General features: G+C 42.4%; 1 protein-coding gene across 1 annotated transcript in view; it reads left to right on the top strand.

Annotated features, from left to right (window-relative positions):
• egfem1 (EGF-like and EMI domain containing 1) overlaps positions 1 to 18,716 on the top strand; it is a 57,369-nt gene extending 38,653 nt beyond the window's left edge. Inside the window, exons 20-38 of the mRNA XM_026192800.2 lie at positions 519 to 650; positions 946 to 1,074; positions 1,162 to 1,293; positions 1,611 to 1,739; positions 6,119 to 6,247; positions 6,930 to 7,058; positions 7,345 to 7,473; positions 9,067 to 9,195; positions 9,528 to 9,656; positions 9,759 to 9,887; positions 11,506 to 11,637; positions 11,850 to 11,978; positions 12,489 to 12,617; positions 13,660 to 13,788; positions 14,087 to 14,215; positions 14,397 to 14,525; positions 15,362 to 15,490; positions 15,631 to 15,759; positions 17,303 to 18,716. Of these exons, the coding sequence (XP_026048585.2) occupies positions 519 to 650; positions 946 to 1,074; positions 1,162 to 1,293; positions 1,611 to 1,739; positions 6,119 to 6,247; positions 6,930 to 7,058; positions 7,345 to 7,473; positions 9,067 to 9,195; positions 9,528 to 9,656; positions 9,759 to 9,887; positions 11,506 to 11,637; positions 11,850 to 11,978; positions 12,489 to 12,617; positions 13,660 to 13,788; positions 14,087 to 14,215; positions 14,397 to 14,525; positions 15,362 to 15,490; positions 15,631 to 15,759; positions 17,303 to 17,382 (2,411 nt within the window). The 3' untranslated portion in view covers positions 17,383 to 18,716. The remainder of the gene's footprint in view (positions 1 to 518; positions 651 to 945; positions 1,075 to 1,161; positions 1,294 to 1,610; positions 1,740 to 6,118; positions 6,248 to 6,929; positions 7,059 to 7,344; positions 7,474 to 9,066; positions 9,196 to 9,527; positions 9,657 to 9,758; positions 9,888 to 11,505; positions 11,638 to 11,849; positions 11,979 to 12,488; positions 12,618 to 13,659; positions 13,789 to 14,086; positions 14,216 to 14,396; positions 14,526 to 15,361; positions 15,491 to 15,630; positions 15,760 to 17,302) is intronic.
• The last annotated feature ends 1,898 nt before the right edge of the window (positions 18,717 to 20,614 follow it).

Below are 20,614 nucleotides of genomic sequence, written 5' to 3'. Positions count from 1 at the left end.
TGAAGAGTCAGATGGATCTTTGGGGTCCTGTGTCAGATGGTTGTTGGATTTTTTTCCTGTTTCTTAAGGAAAAACTTTCAATTACTGCTCTGAAGTATCATTTTAGGACTCCCACTTCTTCTGCTCACCATGACGATATGGGAAAGGTTTCAGATTCTTGGAGTTACCTCTGTTGGTGTAAAAATACCTTTTTTATTCCTTTCAAACTGTGTTGTCTTTGGCATTTTGTGTAAACTGGTTTATCTCAGGACTGGACTGACAATGAGCTAAAAAGCAGTCAATGACCAAAGAAAAACTTTGAGAGACCTACAAAAAGTCTTGAGCACTTTTGCTCAGGATGACTTTAAAAAAATGACAAAAAAGTCTGAAAGCAAAATATTAAAAAAAATCGTGGATGGCTCAAAACTGCACTTTACTACAATTTCTACAATATTTGAATGTGTATTAAATCTGAGAAGTTAAAAACATAAATACTGCGTACTGCTCTATCAAAGTGAAAGGTACTTGCTGTTTCCCAGACTGCCCTGATGGATTCTGGGGGTCAAAGTGCCAGTCTTCTTGTCCTGAGTGTCAGAACAGAGGCTCGTGCAACAAGCAGACCGGTACATGTGAGTGTGAGCCAGGATTCATGGGACAGCTCTGCCAAAACAGTGAGTTTGCATGAAATTTCTGAGATTAAAACAAAAAAATAATAATTTAATAAACCAAATGTGTAAGCTGTAGCTGACCTTAATGCTGATGATAATATATTTAATGAGGCATACAACTTTTTTTTTTACTTATTCAACCTCAAATTTTAAAAAACAAAAACAAAAAATGATGATGTCACACTTGGATTTTGAAATTACTGTAATCTCCTCGACTTGCTTGAACACTTTAATTATATTTAATTATAGAAAGTTCATGACAGAATCAGTTTTCTGATTAATCACCTGTGTTGTGTAGAGTGTCCTGCTGGGTACCATGGACCAGGCTGTCTAACACCTTGCTCTTGCCACCCTGATGCCAGTTGTGACCCACAGACCGGGAAATGCATTTGCCCTCCTGGAAAAAGAGGCCACGATTGTGCAACATGTGAGAATGTAAACAAATGAGACAAAAATAAGAGAATCTGACAGAGTAGCAGAGAAAATAACTCACCCTTCACTGTAATGTTTGCAGTATGTGATCCTGGTTTCTGGGGACAAGGGTGCACCAGTTCTTGTCAGTGCCACGAACAGTCTCTGGGCTGTGACCCAGTCAGTGGTCAGTGTGCATGTGAGGCCGGCTACACAGGAGACCGATGTGAAAAGAGTAAGTTATTGCCTTAGCTACTAAATCATTTTGTATCATTTTGTATATTTTACTAAATGCTGCCACCTTGGGGCCATTTCAGTTACAGCACCACAGTCAGTATTTTTTTGATTTTATGTTTAACAAGCACAATACAGTTTAAATGTTTTATTTGATCCTGATACTGTATAACTTTAGATTTTACATGTTATATAAATCTCTGTTTAAAATGATAGATGGAGACACATGTGGGGAGTCTTCTGGGGTTTTTTTTGGATTGGCATTTTTTTTAGTTGGACAGTCAAGAGACTGTGTAATGTGCATGCTCCAATTCACAGAGTGTATGAATGGCACTTATGGTCGGGGCTGTGCCCAGCTGTGCCAGTGTGAGAATGGAGCCCTCTGTGACCATGTGAGCGGAGCCTGTACATGCTCTCCTGGGTATACGGGCACCTTCTGTGAGAAAAGTAAGCCATGTGTTGTCTCTGATGTTATTTCTAATCTTATGTCTTTACATAAATATATATTGTGTTCCTAATATGCCTGTTTTATGTAGCCCCAACCTTGCTACAGCCATAAAAATCTCAAAAATGTTTTTAAATCACTTGTACAACTTTTTTTGGTATACTGGCTTTAGAGTGAAAGTTTGATTTAAGGAACTTTTAATTGCATTATTAGACACAAATGTGGCTATAATTGTATCTTTATATGTACTTTAAGCTATTAACAGTGATTTTGGTTCCTTCTCACTTCAAGAATAAACCCTTAGGATCTTTTTTTTTCTTAAACCTAATTCCAGAAGTAATCCACGTTTTGAGATCCGCCATGTCCTTCTGCCTCCCTCGCTTGCAGCTGCATGTGAACAAAACTTAGTCCATCCCTGAGAAGAAATGAAAGCCTTTGCAATTCCGGTACTCTGGATAACCATGCAACATTATTCACTATTGACTCCAAAATATGTCTGTGGCAGTCCCGTCATAAGCAGATGTCTCATTTTAATAGAATGCCATGTCGATCCTCTTTAGCTAAGCAAAGTAATTTAAATGTTTCCCTGCAAACTTGAACTGATCAAATCATGGATAAACACACTCCTTTGATTTTGTTCTTGTTTTCAACTGATGCCTCCGGTGGACTGTTTTGTTTATGAGATTATGATGCATCTATCCATCCATCTATGCACTACATTGCACGATTCGTCAGAATTTAGTGAACCTTGCACACAATGATCACCTACTGAGTTTTTGCCTAAATCATGCTCAAGGTCAAGTTTTATGGGAACTTTTTAGTTTTCACAAGAATCACTTCTTTAGTGAAACCAGATTTGTGTGTCCCATGTATGACTGTCTGCAAATTCTCTTTATTTTTATAATAGCTGACCAGTCTCAACAAAAAACATACACAAAGCAATACCATGTGATGGGTCACATGGTGAGCTCATGACATCACTGATGTTCTAGATACGCAATTGAAGCCAAAGTGGAGAATATATCACTTTCTCTTTCTTGAGGATTTAATGTTTTTCTTTGCTTTAATTGACATAATATCAGCATATATTAGCTTGAGCAAGAGGAAGTTGCAGTCAGTTATTTTTACCATTAATAAATTATTTTAAAAAGCCCCAAATCACTACCAATATAGTTTGGCCCATCATTTTTTTTATCACAAATGTAAATGTTTTGCAAAATGTAATTCCTGATTCTAGTTTGATGTAAGATTATGGCATTAACACTTTGCGTCTTTAAAACGGTCCACACTGAACGCTCCGCTCCATTCCTGCTGACATTTTTATTTTTCATCACTAGAGGGTGTTGCAGGACATTCTTCAATCTTTTCTCCAACTTCAGTGAAGCGTCCGCCAAATCCCGCGACTCGTCCCGCTGTCCTTATAATATCATGAGCGAACCATTTCAGAATTCCAAGATATAATTTGTATCAGCATCCTGCCATAGCAAACCTTTCACATAACAAATATTCACCTGTATTTGTCCTGAACTACAAGACGTAACGACAGTCTGAGAGTTTTAACGATGTAATAGAGTTGTTTTGACTTGAAGTGGCCTCCTGTTATTACAAAGCAAAAGATTTACTGTGACTGTACTACTAGTTCCAGAAATTCATAGCGCCTCCCTAGTACACAGGGCATTGTAAATCACAGCCATGCCACACCAGAGGAGAGCTTCACATCCCTAGTCATAACAGGTTAATGGCTGCAGTCTGATTGGACGTTGCTGTGGAAATGGAGCTATCACTCTGACTAGATTTTAGTTTCTGAAGGCCCATTCCCCTCAAACAAAGGTGTCCAGTTTCTCAGTGTTCTAATGAGCCTCTTCCTTCAGGAAAAGCCAGGCCTTGGCTTGACAACGTAAAGACCTCTTTACTTGATCGGTTTCAAAGAATTAAAGGGAACAAAATGACTTCTCATTAGAACTTAGATCTTGTTATTCACAAAAGTAGTTGGCTCCACAAGATTCAGATAGCTTGATAAGGCCAAAGGCCTTGTTGTGTTCAGCATTCTTGTGGTACTGAGGTTGATGCTAAGCATTCCCATCAAGTATTATTGGAGGAAAGAGGCCTGACATGCATCCAGCACACAGCTTCTTCAATTAAAGCCGATCATGCCGCGCTTCTGGTCCGCAGCTTTGATGTCTGCATCAAAAAAACAAAAACAAAACAGAGTTCATTTTGTTGCAGTAAAAAAGAACTGTGGTCTGAGGAGCATTGAACATCCGTGTTCTTGTTGAAGAAACCGGGCCGTTTTGTTGTTGCAGCATTGACCTCTTTCAGTGTACGCAGACCCTGAATAGAACCAGGAAGTTCTATTCTGAGTTCTCTCTATCCGCTCTATTTCTGTGGTCTGCTCTCCCTGGCTGTGTGGTCCCTGGACCTGCTTTATGGGCTGACAGCAGTGGCTCTTACACAACCGGGGATCTGGAAATAATCCTTCTGTCTTAAAGAGCTCATTTAGTCTCGAGATGGAGTCTTTCAATGATGGCACACAGTATGTGTGTGAGTTTGTGTGTGATGGTGGACCGAATCCTGTGTTCCTACCTATAAACAAAGACTCAGAGGGAAGACTCTGCATTTACAAACACTAGCAGACACTGGGCTCATATCAAATGACAGATTGCAGCTCTGTGGTTAATATGGAAACCAGTCGCCCCCTACTGGTGTATACAAATACAAAGTTTGTCATTCAAAATTGTGCAACTGCCTAAAGACTTAAAATAAAGTGCGCGCGCTGCTGTAAACTTTGTCCGCTGAAAAGGAGAGTAATTGCTACATCTGTTGATGGGCTTATTGTTCCTCTTATTAAAAGGGAACATGACTCATCTGAGATGCTTTCTGTTTATATTTTAGCAGCAGAGATGTGTTGAGGTGCTCACGATATATCAAAGTAATGGCACTAAGGCATTTTTTCCTGCAGGACAAGCAATGCCAGCTTGTTGCCATGGTGTCAGCAAACGCTATGATAATAATAAACAGCAGACAATAAACCGACGATTTTGCTACCACAGAGTTAATGTACAGCTGCATTAAAATGACAGCATCCTCAGTGGGCTAGCTTTAATAACATCACAGCCTAACCACTACAGAGAGAGTCAAAGACGTCATGCTGTCAGCGTGGGAACACAACGACGGCCATGCCAGAAACTGCTGAGCAGCAAAGATACTTTTTTCCCAATTTGAGGCCTTGAGGCAGAAAAAAAGGAGGAGTGGACACCGTCATCAATTTGAGCGAGAGCAGGAGGGTATGATGCATTAACCGTAGGGGAACACCCTGACTAATGCGGCATTTATAATACATGAAACCACCAAGTTACACATTTTTGCCAATTTGTGGCTTCCTTTGGTCATGTTGCGCTCTGCTTTCCTTATTCACAGAAGAAGTAGTATATAAACGGAATGAAAGAGCTGCTGGCTGCTGAGATAATTTGGACAGACTCTATGCAAACCATTTCTCGCACACTGCTGCAACAGGAAACAGAAGAGGGTACTCGAAGAGAGAAATGTCAGTCAGTCCATGCTTTGGCAGGGAAATAGCAGCGTTCCCATAAATAAAGACCCGTGTGGGTGAAGTTTTTGTTTTGCAGGATACGACTATCATCCGAGTTTGCCTGTGATCTCCACGGTGACAAATTGACCGATCAAAAATATAGGCCGTGAATAAACAGAGTCATTCTTTCCTGCTCTAGTGAAGTCATGCTTACAGATAATATTTACATCCAAGCAGTGGAAAGGCTCATTCATCCCGCAACCTCTGGCTAGGTTCCTCTGGATGGGGAGGCACTGTGTTTACCAAACTCTGTGAGTGTCACTTGACTATACACACACACTCGAGCGATTTCTCTAACTTTCCTTGAGAATGGGAAACAGACCTTAAACTGGCATCGCCTTGCATCTGCAGCAGCACTGTCGTGTGTGTGTATGTGTGTGGGTACAGTAACACCAGGCTTTGTTTTGTCGAGTGTTGGTGGGGCCTGTGGACTCAGCAGGTGCTCTATTTACCGGCTCTTTGTGCCCTCTCTAACCCCCCCCCCTCCCAGAGGGAACGGCCTCCGAGCCGCCATAAACTTTTGATGTGGCCCAGATCCACCACACATGTGGGACATGAGCTCACTTAACGAACGCAGACGCTTTGCAACAGCCGCAGTGTGGTACTGCAATTTGATATTGGTATTTTCAGTAGGACAGAGAGAGAAAGTAGGAAGAAGGGGAACAGAGTGAGAGTGGGAAAGGAAAAAAAAAAGAACTAAATAAAAAAATATTGGCATCTAAACCTTCTCCTCTCCTCTTTTTTCTGAAGCTGCCAGTTCTAACCAGTCGGATGTTTTATCTCGGCCCACAGTGTGCCCGGACGGCTTTTACAGTCTTGACTGTGGCCAGATGTGCGAGTGCAGGAACGGTGCCCGTTGCCACCACATCACAGGAGCCTGCCTGTGCACCGCCGGCTGGGCAGGACCACACTGCATTCTGGGTAATGGAAGCCACATCATTAAAACAGGGTGTGAGGGAGGCCCTCACTGCAGCCCATCACGACATCCTCTCCTTAAACTCAGCTATGAAGTGTTTGTGAACAATTATCTCTATAATGAGACATTGCCAATGACTTTTTTAGGGATGGGTAAGGGTGGAGAAAGGAGGGAGCGCAAGAGTGCCCTCTGGCATACATGGTTTAATTGAAGTCTATTCTGGATAAATGCACCCACATGTATATAGCGATCAACATTAGGAAAGGGAGAGCTCAACTTGGAAGAGACTTTAGCAGCTAACCAGTGTTCTCAGGCTGAAGTTTCTTGAGGATTTCATGCCATTGTTTTAATGAAGCCAGTGAAATACCCACTAAAGTCCTTAGTCTGTCATTCTGCAGTCTTATTCAAGACTTTCCTCTCGCCCACAGCCATTTTGTGGTTCTAACTACCAGAACCAGAGTGAGCAGAAAGCCACGAGCATGACTTAATCATGCACCTCTGTCATTATTGCATTTTCCTCTTTCTTAAACCCCAAATGCCATCTTGGACTTTGATTATTACTGCGTTTACAATATGGGTGCTAAAAACCATAATGTCTCAAATGACCAATTAGCTCTCACGTCTGTTTTCTAGGAATGCAACTTGAATATTATTGAATGTGTGTGTGTGCCTGCATGTGTGTGGCAGAATGCCCAGAGGGTCAGTTTGGAGAGCAATGCAGTCAGACCTGTGAGTGTCAGAACGGAGGCCAGTGTAACCATGTGACTGGGAGATGCAGCTGCACAGCTGGGTGGACCGGAGATAGGTGCCAACTGCGTGAGTGGCTCATCAGTTAAACTGCTAATTACTGAGCATGATGACCGTAATGTCAAAGAAGTCTATTTTTCAAACCACTGTGCTGTGTTGTAGAACTTTTTGGCAGTGTAAATATCAGTCAGCAGACTCTGAAAACCGACGTTAGTCATGTTATCTATCTCGGGAATCTCTTGGCGCAGTTACTGCACTTGCAGAAATGAACTCATGATATAAGAAAGGCTAGAAAAATATAATAGAACGTTTGCAGTCAAAACTCAAATGCTTATACTATGTTGTGTGTATTCAGCCTGTCCTGCAGGACGATATGGAGGGCACTGTTCAAGTCAATGTCTGTGTCAAAATGGAGGGACTTGTAACAGGATCAGTGGCCGGTGCTCCTGCCCACTGGGATGGACTGGAGCAGCTTGTGAACTGGGTGAGTCTGACAGTACTACGGATTAAACTGTGTTTTTTACAACTTTTCAGCTGCCAGTTAATGCAAATATCTAATCAGCCAATCACATGGCAGTAACTCATTCCATTTAAGGATGTAGACATGGTGAAGACCACCTGCTAAAGTTCAAACTGAGCATCAGAATGGAGATGAAAGGTTTAAGCAGCGTTAAACGTGGTTGTGGGTGCCAGATGGGCTGGTTTGAGAATTTCAGAATCTCCTGATCTGCTGGGATTTTCCCACACAACCATCTCTATTGTTTACAGAGAAAGGCAAGAAAAAGAGACAATATCCAATGAGAGGCAGTTGTCTGGGAGAAAATGTCTTGCTGATTTTAAAGGTCAGAGGAGAAGGGCCAGACCACTTCAAGCTGACAGGAAGGCAACATTAACTCAAGTAACCACTCATTATAACCAAGGAAGGCAGGAGAGCATCTCTGAACAAACAACACATCAAACCTTGAAGCAGATGCACTCCAGTAATAATAATGGATTGCATTTATACAGCGCTTTTCGGGGCCCTCAAAGCACTTTACAATTCCACTATTCATTCACTCTCACACACTGGTGGAGGCAAGCTACAGTTGTAGCCACAGCTGCCCTGGAGCAGACTGACAGAAGCAAGGCTGCCAGGTCGCACCATCGGCCCCTCTGGTCATCACCAATAGGGTGTCTTGCCCAAGGACACAACGACCGAGACTGTCCGAGCCAGCTCGAACCGGCAACCTTCCGATTACAAGACGAACTGCCAACTCTTGAGCCACGATCGCCCAGTAGCAGAAGAGCACACCAGGTCTTCTGCTACTGGGCGCCAGGTGTGACAAGCTACAAAACAGTAAACTGAAGTTACAGTTCACTAAGGTTAACCAGAATTAGAAACTGAATATTTGAAAAACTATGATGGGCCTTGATTTCTGCTGCAACATTCAAATAGGACATTGTATCGCCTTGTATCAGCAGTTCAGGCTGGTGTTGTTGGGATACTTTATTGGTCCCTTCGCATTGTTTAAACACCACAGCCTTCAATGCTTTCATTCCCTTTGTGACCAGTTTGTGTACTTTCTGATGTCTTCTTCCACAGCAGGAGAAAGTGCCATATCACAAAACTCCATCATCTCAAACTGGTTTCTTGAACATGACAGTGAGTTCACTGTACTCAAATGACCTCCCCAGTCACTGGATCTCAATCCAACAGAGTACCTTTGGGATGTGGAACGGGACATTGACATCATGGATGTGCAGCTGACAAATCTGCAGCAACTGTGTCATGTCAGTGTGGATCACAATCTCTGAGGAATGTTTCCAGCAACTTATTGAATCTATGTGGTGAAACAGGCAGTTCTGTAGGCAACCGGAAAGTCCAACTCACTGCTCAAAAGGTGTATGTAATAGGGGGATAGTGAATGCACATTGTAGGGAAGCTAAGAGAAACAAAACTTTTTTTCTTGATTAAATATTTTGTCTTTCTGTCCCTGTCTTCATAATTTGGTGCCTTGGAAAAGCCATGTTGTATTTGTGTGATAAATTATTACTTGAATGTAACTTTTCTCTTAACCTTCCTTTCCATCTGTCCCAGAGTGTGAAGAAGGACGTTATGGAAAGAACTGCACCGAGGTCTGCCCCTGTATGAATGGAGGGAGATGCGACAGAGTGACAGGAAAATGTGTGTGTCTCCATGGTTGGACAGGAGACCTCTGCCAGTCAGGTGATTTCCTATACTTACAGCATAGTTGTTTTATCATAATCTAGTACCTGCTGATGCGGGGTTTTTTTTCAAAGACACATAAAATTGTAGCCTGTCTCTCAACATCATGAGAGACAGGCATGCCCCTGTGCTCCATTTGCTAACATTTGGATATCAGCAGCAGAAAGGTTTGTTTACTCCAGGAAAAGAAGCCGATAGCTTATAACATGGTATGTCAAAACAGTTTGTGCAGTTAGCCTTCCAAGCATATAAAAGGTAAACATCTTCTAAAAGTGCATCCTTGGCTGCGATGTTGCATGCTAACCGCAAGCGCTTGTGTTTTTTGTCTGAAGCCTGTTCTAAGGGATTCTTCGGGGAGGGTTGTGAGCAGAGGTGTGACTGTGCCCATAGTTCGAGTTGCCACCATGTGACAGGCCGCTGTGAGTGCGTGCCAGGCTGGAGAGGAGCCAGGTGTGACAAATGTGAGTGCGTACAGGACTGAGGAAATTGCGGCTGAATGAAACTGGCACTAAAGAACATAAGAGTGAAGTGACTGTGTGTGTGATGTGTGTATTGACTGACAGCCTGCCTCCCGGGGTTCTACGGTGCTTCCTGTGCCCAGCGGTGTCAGTGCCAGGCTGGAGTGTCCTGTCACCATGAGACGGGGAGCTGTGGCTGCCCAGCTGGACTCACAGGGGCTGGCTGCGAGAAAAGTAAGAAGGAAAACAAAACCTGTCTGAATGAATTCTAATCATGAGGTGATTAGTGGCTTGCTTGCTCAATTTTTAGATCTTAAATATCCACAGACTTTCACTAATGTCCTTTACCTGTAACAGGTAGTCAGGAGAGTATACCTACATGGCTTACATTTGAGGCCATTTAGCTACCTTGTTGATAAAAAGACTGTCGCCTTGAAACAAACCAATTGTGTGCTTGTGAGAATGTTTCATTATTCAAACCGTACCCTTAAGGAGTGTATATAAGCAGCGTCCCTCCTCAGCCCTTCACCGCGCCTTCTACTCACCCACCCTCCTCCCCTTCCTTACGGCCTCAGCTCCGTTCCTCTCCTCACACACTCCCCAGACATCTGATAAATGTTACACACCGGTTGCCAAGTAAAACAGAAGGCATTGTTTTTGTCTCCTCGGCGGCGGATAAGGGCTTTTGGAAGGCAGACATGCATAATGACAGCACCGTAATTGCCTCTTTAGTCTGGAGTCCTTTCTTATCTGTCCCCCACGCTGCCTGCTGCTGCCTGACTGAGTAGCTTAGTGCTGCGGTCTCACCCGAAAACATGCTCGGTTCACAGATTCATCTTGTTCCCTATGACTGATTGTCTGGGGACTTCATTCATTATTGTGATGAGCGCATATGTATGTATGCAGACAGGGTGTGTGAAAGAATGTCCCTCTGTGTTTGCCTGGGTTTGGGCACCAGGGAAAGTTGCTGCGAGTTTTGGTGTCATTAGCAGTCAATACTGAATGTCCCAGTATGTTCGCAGGATAATCTGAGGAAGGAAAGGGAAACGGCATGCGTCTTTGTTCCCACATACTATTGAATGTGTGCATAAAGGCCTTATCTGCTGCTGTATCACGAGCACTATGGATATCTGCACAATGTTTCTTTTCGGGTGTGCAATGCCCATCAGGGATAACAATGAAAAATTAAGACTGCATTTGAGGCTCATTCCTTTTCATTTTTATTTATTTTATTTATATCCAGAAATATGTATCTTCTTTTAACAAAGCTTTAATTAACACACACGTTTTAGGCTATAAATTAACAATAGGATTTTTGAAAGCTTACTAATTAACATGCTTTTAAACTGCACTGCAGCCCCAAACGTCTTTAGATATTACCAATGGTAGGTTCAGGTCAGAAGGCAAATACCCGACACAGCTACCTGTAAGCACCCCAGCACAAAGTTCATTTTAGGTCTTTTTACACTGATTCACAACCTGCTGCGCACTCTTCTTCAGGCAGCACTCATTCCTAAATCAGTATCAGTATTTCCATTGGTAAGAACACAGCCGACTCAACCCAGCTCAATCTCTGTGCTCCATTTGACGCTTGGAGAGCTTCAGACAAACAAAAAATCAGAATATATATTTACACACAAGCATATATATATTATAAAGATATTAAATTATAAGCATAATACAATACCACTGTCTTTGATCCAGGCATGAGAGGTTAGTTGTTCAGCTGACCTGTGCATCGAAGATTTATCATTCACCTTTGAACAAAGAAGGTAAATGATCCCAAAAATTGCTTCTTACATTCTTCTGTTGTGCTAATGTGCGTGATGTGCTGCCGGTTTGATCATTTTAGCCTGCCCTGCTGGAGTGTTCGGACAAAACTGCACCAAGCTGTGCCAGTGTTCAGGAGACCAAGAGCAGTGCCATCCGGTGACGGGGAAATGTAGCTGCTTGCCCGGTTATTATGGGCCGCGATGTGGGCTAAGTAAGTATACTGTTAATCTTCTGTTGCAACCACTGGCTAATAAGACGCACCTGCTATTATCCATTTATTTATTTAGTTTTTAATAAAACAGGAAGTCTAATGAAATAACTATTGCTGCGGAGTACATATTTGGCTACACTTTAGATTTGCATGACTCAATGATATGTTTAATTTAAGCTAGTAATAGTTTTGTGTGTCTGGTTTTTCTGTAGGATGTAGAGCGGGGACTTTTGGGCCGAACTGCAAGTCCAGGTGCAGCTGCATCAATGGTGGTCGCTGTGACTTCAGGACTGGTTCCTGCTACTGTCCTCCTGGCTTCATAGGCAGCGACTGCAGCTCAAGTAAGTCAAGAAAGCTTGAATGTCCTTGTCCTCTAATAAAAGTCATATTTGCGAGTCATATTTCTGCCTACTTATACTTATAGCTTGATTAGAGTCACAGTCTTTCTTTTACCCTGTCACCTTCCCCTCACTCCCAACCAGTTGCGGCAGATGGCTGCCCTACCTGAGCCTTGTTCTACTGGGGGGGGGGGGGGTTTCCTGCTACAAGGGAGTTTTTCCTTCCCACTGTCACCAAGTGACAAACCTTGATTTTCTCTGCATTATTGTAGGGTCTTTATCTTACAATATAAAATGCCTTGAGGTCAATGTTGTTTTGATTCAGTCCTATATAAATAAAATTGAATCTAACTGGATTGATTTAGAGACTTTTTTTGATACAACCATTCTTTATGTTGCGTTACAAAATTCTGGTCGACATCAACTGAAGTAATGCAGATGCCTGTAAAATTAATACATGCATAGTTTTTAATTTGTTCTTTCATATGGATGAAAGCATATCTATTCATGCAGGTTGTCCAAGTGGATACTATGGGAAAGACTGTGCTAAGATGTGCACGTGTGGGGAAGGAGGACAGTGTCACCCAGTAACCGGGAGGTGTATCTGTGGCCCTGGTAGGATGGGATTGTCCTGCGAGCAAGGTAACGTTAAACCGAGGATGTTTATTTGCAGTATATTAGTGCAAAATTATATATTTGCAGAATTTTAGATGCAAAGTGGCAAGAACAGTGCTGCACATCAGAGAATGATATTCAAAGAACTACAAGAGTAGTTTCAAGACTGACTCTAAACAGGATACATACTGGCACATTTAACATTTTGCAGCAGCTTTAAAGTGTCACCTCGCTGTTCAACTTTAAGCAGAACCATATCACACATATCAAACAGGCTTTATATTTAGACATTTTTCTTTTACAATCCTCTCGAGTTTACAGAGAGTCACCACTGAGACTGCCATGCATCATTAGGAACCACTGGCTCTAATGAGTTCTTTAGAAACAGGACACTTAACTAGAAATGAGAAACAACCACTAAAATGAGGGTGTAGTTTTCAACATTTTCCCTGTGTATTTAAGTTACAAATTCTCCATTTCCTCAGTGTAAGCGCTGCGATGATCACAGGGCTTTTATTCCCACTAAACAGAGGCAGAGCTGAGTTTTCTTAATCTCTCCTTTTATCAGCAATTCAGCTGGATTGCAAACAGGGAATTTCCAGCGCTGCCTGCACTAAATGTTCTCGTCTTCAGCCTCCTGCATGTACTTGGACATACCACCTCTTAAGTTCCTCTTGTTGAATGTTTACATAAACCTAAAGTGGCTCATTCTCTGTGTTCCGTGTCGCTGGATTTGGCAAGGAAGCAAATAAATAAACAGGGGAATCAAAGACGGCTTGCTTATTGTTTTCCCAATCTAAATTACCCAGAGAAACATGATTATTCTTTTATATCAGCGCCAAATTAGGCTACTTTGCCATCTCTTTAGAAACTGTTGCTTAAATAAACACGAGCGTGGTTAGTGCAGTCGCGTTTGTGTGTGTGTGCGCGCACGCGCGTGTGTGAAAGAGACAAGGGAAAGCGCGAGCTGTGCACTGTGTGTGTTTTATGTTTGGTGCAACCACTAGTGCTTTTGCTGAACAGAAGAGTTCTAGTGTATTATGATGTTTCCTGAAAATTGTTTCTCCAGTGTGTCCCAGGGGGCGCTATGGCATGCAGTGCAGAAATGCTTGCAGCTGTCTGAACGGGGCTTTGTGTGACCCCAGTGATGGGTCCTGCAAGTGCGGCCTCGGCTGGACTGGACCCCGCTGTGAGACAGGTACTCCAGATATTCCACAATAAAAAAAATCCTAAACTCAGCAGAATTTGATTGTGGTCATTTCAAATTAAAAGCCAACAACAAACTTTATATTGCAGTAGTTTCCCCATTATTAGCTACATGATGGACTTCAGTCTGCATTTATGAAGAAGACATTTTCCCCAGTTTTAATGTTTTCAGTGTTTAATGTTTGATGCACACATTTTTTTACTTTTTTACTCCAATAATCATCACTCAGGCTTATATGTCACATTTCTTTCTAGTGTTATCAACCCATTGTGTGTGTCTGTGTGTGTAGCCTGTCCACAGGGAAAATATGGGCTTGATTGTGCACAAGACTGTCCATGCCTCAACAATGGGACCTGCGACCGCTTCACTGGCAGCTGCAGCTGTACTGCAGGATACTACGGCCACTCCTGTCAACACAGTATGCAAACCCTCACTCGAAATAAAGAAAAGAAAACTTGGTTATAAGGTTACTAGAAGTCCCGTTGACATTATGAAATGTAGATCTTTTTCAAACTACCCTGGTCACATAGAAGACTGAATGAATCCAGATAAAACACCTTTTTAACCAACCTAAATCCTCTGTCTTGTGTTCCTCCCAGCGTGCCCATCTGGGTTTTTTGGAGTGAATTGCGCACACACCTGCGTTTGTAAGGTGCTGCAAGCGTGCAATCCTGTGACAGGCAAATGTGCGTGTCCACCGGGCTACCATGGCTCACAGTGCCAAAGACGTAAGTATGTTACATGCAACTACATGGGAGTAAAGGTTAAACGAGTAACAAAGAGGGATATTTGTAATTCAGCATGTCTGCGAAGACTTAAAACACAGCAGTGCTCACAGTCACATGTTTGTGCTCATTGTTAAATGGCCACCTGGATAGCCAGCTGCGACTGTACATGGGGAGATATGAGCATGAATGAATGAGAGACTTCCAGCAAAATGTGAGTGTGTGGTGGCTGGCAGACAGGCTGTTAGGTAGGTGGGCAGGCAGGCTGGTTATTTGATGAGAGACGGGTGTTTCCCTACTGCTTAATGCATTCTTGTTACATCCTCATGCCCTCCTGCAAGCTCGTGGGGCTCTCAGCCCCAGTTTGAGTGCCTTAATGGCCACTTCAGTACCAGCAGGAGATAGGACTGAGCACTGAAGAGCAGCTAGAAGGTAGCCACATGCCTCAGACACCGACCTGGATCGATCAGGGTGTTTGTGTCTATCTGAGAAAATGTTTATGCACAGTTTCTTATAACTAAATGCTGTTGTTAGTACTGTATGTGAATCCATTCATTTCCATTAAATGTATATTTGCATGTGTGCTAAGAACTAAATTTCAATTTCCAAAATGTTTATTAAATGTGTTAATCGTCATCTCGTTCTAAAAGGGATTATGTTAAAAAAAAAGGATATTTTTACGTATACACGTGTTATCAACTACTTACAGCAGGTTTCAGTGCACTCCCAGTCTATTCATGTCTAATGAAGCAGTTTCCGTGTAGTTAAAGAAGAACTTGAATGATTATTACTGCATTTTTCAAAGTATGCGTGTGAATGTTTCTGTTTTTTCTTCTCAGGATGTGAGGCTGGCAGCTTTGGACCGAACTGTGAAAGATCATGTGACTGTGCTGGCGAGGCCCCATGTGACCCATCGACAGGACGCTGTCTCTGTCCCCCAGGAAGAACGGGGCACAGATGTGAAAAAAGTAGATATTACTTTTATTAACATGATTCACTTAAATCCAAAATAGATATTAAAAAAAGATCACTTAGGGTGTCTTGCGTCAAGTCTTTCCTTTCTTTGAATTTCCTCATTTCTTTCACTGTGCCTTTTTTTTTTTCTCAGCCTGTGACGAAGACCGTTTTGGCCCTGAGTGCTCCCTGCTGTGTCGCTGTTCTGACAGGGCCCGCTGTGATAGGGTGAATGGACGTTGCCTGTGCCCGCTCACCTGGCTTGACCCTTCATGTAGTGAAGGTAAACACACGAAGAAAATAGATACTTGCACTATGAGACGCATAGTGCAAGTATCTAAAAGACTTGAGCAACCTCTAATTTTTGCATATGTGTGGAAGTAAATGGGAAATAGGTGGAGGAATTTATTGAAGTCTGCAAACATACATGGAAATACAGCATACAAGGCAAAATACAAGTAGTCTTCAGGAATAGTTCTTCAGGCTTCTTGAAGGACATTCAAAGCTCTTCTTTGGATGTCGTCTGCCTTTTGTTCTCTGTCAAGATGATCACGCACTGCTTCAATAATGATGAGGTTCAGGCTCTGGGGAGGCCAATCCATCAATGATTGTGTTGCACTGTGTGCTTTTACTGCATTATAAGTGTGTCTGGGATCATTGTCATATTGAAAAGCCATTGTCAATCAGATCATTTTCAGATGGTATTGAATGGTGGATCAAACTCTGATGTAATCTGATGATCATTACATCACTTTTAAAAGGATTTGGTTTTAGGCCTTCCACTTCTTCGTTTTGTCTTCCTTTTGTCAAGTTTCCTCATTTTTTTTTAGGATAGATTGCATAATATATATTGCATGATATATCTCATATCACGCTTTTATCTATGAAACTCATGGGAACCACCTTGGTGGTACAAAAATACTATGCTATGTCTGTCAAACTGTCTATTGCATTTTTTGTAGATTCAGTTAAATAAGAGGGAACAAAGCTGCTAGTAGCAAAGGGCCTGAAAATACAGTTCAAAATTAGTTCTCTGCTAAGTTGTCTGTTATATCGCAAAACAAAAAAAAAGAAAGAAAAAACATTCCTCTAAAATTGATCAGGCACAAGAATTGGAATTAAAAAAGACTGAAAAATTAGCCAATGAGTGAAAATGTTTTTGAAAGACCTTCAGAAAGCCTGGGGAACTATCAAGACTACTTAAAATCACAGTAAAGTACAATATAAAGAAATGAGGTGTGACTCAAGACTTTTGCACAGTATTGTAGACACAGACAACCATGTATCATTACATGAGAGGACTACAGATTATCTGCCTAACCTCTATCATCATTTAACCTTAAAGAGTGTCCTCCCCTTTCAAATTAACAATTCACATTGTGAGCACTGACTTTTTGTTGCCTTTTGGGAGACACCAACCCATAATGTGTCTCTGTAAATCCACTCAAGTCCCCACAACATGACTAATACCTGACCACACACATGCGCACACACTCGCACACACAGAAAACATAGACACCCAGGGTCAAGGGCTGTAAAGCTGAACCAGCTTTAGTGAAATACTGTGTCATGAAGTGTGAGAGGCTGAGCCCCATCACTCTGTGTGTCACCCTGTCTCTCTCAATAGCTGCTCCCGTCTCCTGACAGTTATTTTAATCTGCACCCAGCATGAAGCCAGTCTTGAAGCTGTCTTCATTTTACCTCCTCAAAGCCAAGCGCACGGGGAGACTACGTAGCAGTAACTTCTCCTCCAAAATCCCCAGAACATTTGCTTTTGATTTGCAAATAGTGCTGATGTCTTCTTGCCTCTTTTTTTTTCTTTTCAGCACCGCTCCACCAAACCCCGGGAGTGCTGAACTTCTCTGTGTCCCAACGAAAGAGAAGAACAGGCAGCAAAACCACATAACCCAAGCAGAGGTACAAACATCTGACTGGGTGTTCAAACACAGGACTTGGCTCAGTGAAGCATTACTCAGATCATCTCGGTAAAGGTAATGCTGGTGTTAATATGTTCGCTCAAACTTGTAGTCGGCCGTCAGAAACTGGCACTCAATCACCAAATCCCAAGCTCGGGGGCGATCAACTAGTGGACCTGGCATGTGAGAGGCCTTCAAAGGAGCATGAACTCAAACGTACCCAGTCAATCTAAAATTAAAAGTTCAGAGTTACACAAGCTCCTTAGCAATACGCGCGCACACACACACACACACACACACACACACACACACACACACACACACACACACACACACACACACACACAAATACCTGAATTACATTTGTTATTGACACGAGATTCTTTTCATCCACTGCCACTTTTTTTATGTGGGTGTCCATAAAAGGCTTAATGTTTAGTGTAAAAGAATGCCAAGCATATATCTATGTAAAAATAAAAATGTATGAAACAGATTTAGAAATACCGGGGCAGCTTGTTTACTTATTTTAAAACACAAAAGATGAACACACACAGAAAAAGTCAACGCGAGACACAAAAATATGGTCCAAAAGTGAAAAAATAGAATATTTTATGTGCACCAAAGTGGCCTGTTAAATGCTGGAAAGAGTCTCACAGTGGTGCTTGCACTTTTCAGATACATTTTTTGCATTTTAATGTTAACGCTTTTCCCTCTGAAAAGAATGAAGATCAGATAACCAGTTCATTTGTGAAGAAGCTGGCTCTGGGACACAATAATGGCCCAATATTCGTCTCAACTCACTTTAAGGTTAAGTTTGGCTTGACCAAATTTCATTTCCCTGCAATTCAAACACTCAATTTATTAGCGCTGACCACAGGTTTTCCTGGTGCAGTGCTGGTCGCGAGTCATTACATTTAAACTTCTTTCAGATTTGTGTTCGCCAAGTGAGCTGCTGACACAGAGGTGGGCAATTTTACGAAAAAACCCCCAAAAAACAACAACAAAAGAAAATGTTACTGCACTTTTCTCTGGACTTACAGTAGTAGAAACTCATTTCACCCTTTCACTACTGCACTACTTTTACAAGACATTTTATCTCGATTGGTGTTCGTCTGTTTTTATTTTTTGTAAAAAACTGTATTTGTATTATATCTCAGGTCGGTGCCAGTTGTATCACTCGTAACCCTACTGTGCTCATTTCCTGGCATATCAGTGGTGCTACATTGTTTAAAAGAGAAGATACATTTGATTTATCAGCCAGTTAGTATGTTTCATTTTGTCATCTGTGACGGTGCCGTGAACCAAATAAATAACAACAAACACATCTGTGGACATTTCCTTTAACTAACCATCTATTTTTTTTGTAATGTGTGCTATGAACGCAGCGTTGCATGGTATTGATTTTTGTGATCCCTAAGTTGTGTGGGCTGGGGGTTTGGGGGTGGGAGGGCAGTAAGGTATGGGTGGAGGTTTCAGCTGTCATTGAGAGCTATGGGATCATGTGGCTCTTAGTGTGTTTGTGTGTGTCAGTGTGCAAATTTGAGCAAGGCAACTACCAGACATCTCTCATCATCAGCCTGGGCAGGGTCAAGCATTAAGGCCATGCCTGCCTTCCTGATAGTAAACGGTGGGTTACCTGAGCTGAGTGTTAAGGTGTGTGTGTGTGTGTGTGTGTGTGTGTGTGTGTGTCAGCATCAGAGAGCAAGTGCACTCTCCCTGAGGCATTTTTCATGTCCACTGGAGCGTTTTCTCTCCCGTTGGCCAACGGCGGCTGTGGTCCGGCACTGGCGGGCAGGTGCCTGGACCATGCATGCACCCTATATCCAGGACGTCCTGGGTTGAGTGATAGGTGAGTGAGCTCAGTACCAGGGGACTCTCCCCCCACCCCACCCTAAACACTCACTCTCCAGTGAGGCTGATGGATGGCGGCGCGCTCCTGCTCGCCCTATGTTGTGACAAGCAGCAGATGTTCTCCAATAATGTTTATCGGCTGGGCCTTCATCTTCAGATGACACACACCTGTTTCCAGTCAAACACGCCCAGAGAGGCCATCCATCCACCGAGCTCTGGGTGGCCGCTGCACCACCGTATCAGCCTCTCCACAGCAGCACGCTGGGCGAGCAGCACCGTAAATGAGGGACTGGCATGGCAAAATATCTAATCTAAATGGCTACAAACAAGAGATGCTTACCACGCTGTTGTGCAGAGGCTTGGCTCTTCTAGGACTGATATTGCATTGATACAGTATGTTTCAGCGTCCTTGTTTTTTTGTTTTGGTTTTCTTTTGCATGATTTGAGATATGAAAAGCTTTTTGAGAGTGCCAGAATTTCAAAGGACACTTTTGTTCCATTGCAAGTAAATGAATAAAGCATGGCCTTTGTGCAGAAAGACTTTATGAGCGAACACAAAATGCCCCGCTGTTGCACGCATGCTGGCTTATCAGGGAGCGAGAAAAAGAGAGGGCTGGAGGAAACTGTCGATGAAATAGTCCGTAAAAGGTAAGATCGCATCACGGGTACTTTTTCGCTGTAATTAAGCATACGCCACTCTTTGCAAGAGAGATTCTATCACTTTGCTGCCATAGCTTCACGTCCCAGAGATAATTTCTGCCCCTCTGCATTGAACCAGATCTCCCAGAAGGCCACAGTGTTTTGAACTCCAGCTGACAAAGCTGTCTGCTCAGATAAAAGAGTGAAGGGGAAATCATTTCAACACGTCCTGCACCATTTGTTTGGTTGCTGCCTGAAAAAATAAATCTTAAATGTCGGGGATGTAAAAAAGATTTGTATCAAGAAACTCTCCCACACTCTGGGGGCGCGTGGTGTAAAGAGCGTATCTTTGGTTTAGATATGTCGGCTTGTTTGACTACAAGCCTGAAGAAAGGTTGACTCTTTTTTTTTTTTTTTTTTTTTGTCTTTCAGCAGAATTTATGTTATCACTTGCTCTAACTAGACACTCACTATATTTGAAGTTTATTTAATTAACTGGGAGAGTTTTTAAACCCAAAATTTGCAGGTAGGTGCACATTGCTACTTCCACCACTGGGGGGAGCTCAGCACAGAAAAGAACTTTGACAGAACTCTAATTCAAGTGAGTGCACATAAATGAATGGATCATGCTGTATGCTAATTAATGTCAGCATATATTGTCAATTTTGTGCTACAAACATTTTATGTTTAAGTGACTCCAGAAGTACCAAAACCAAAATATGCATGCCCAGT

Source organism: Astatotilapia calliptera, chromosome 14, assembly GCF_964374335.1.
Source record: "Astatotilapia calliptera chromosome 14, fAstCal68.1, whole genome shotgun sequence".
NCBI classification, from domain to species: Eukaryota; Metazoa; Chordata; class Actinopteri; order Cichliformes; family Cichlidae; genus Astatotilapia; species Astatotilapia calliptera.
Note: the sequence above shows the minus strand (reverse complement) of the source record. Positions and strands in the feature narration are given on the sequence as shown.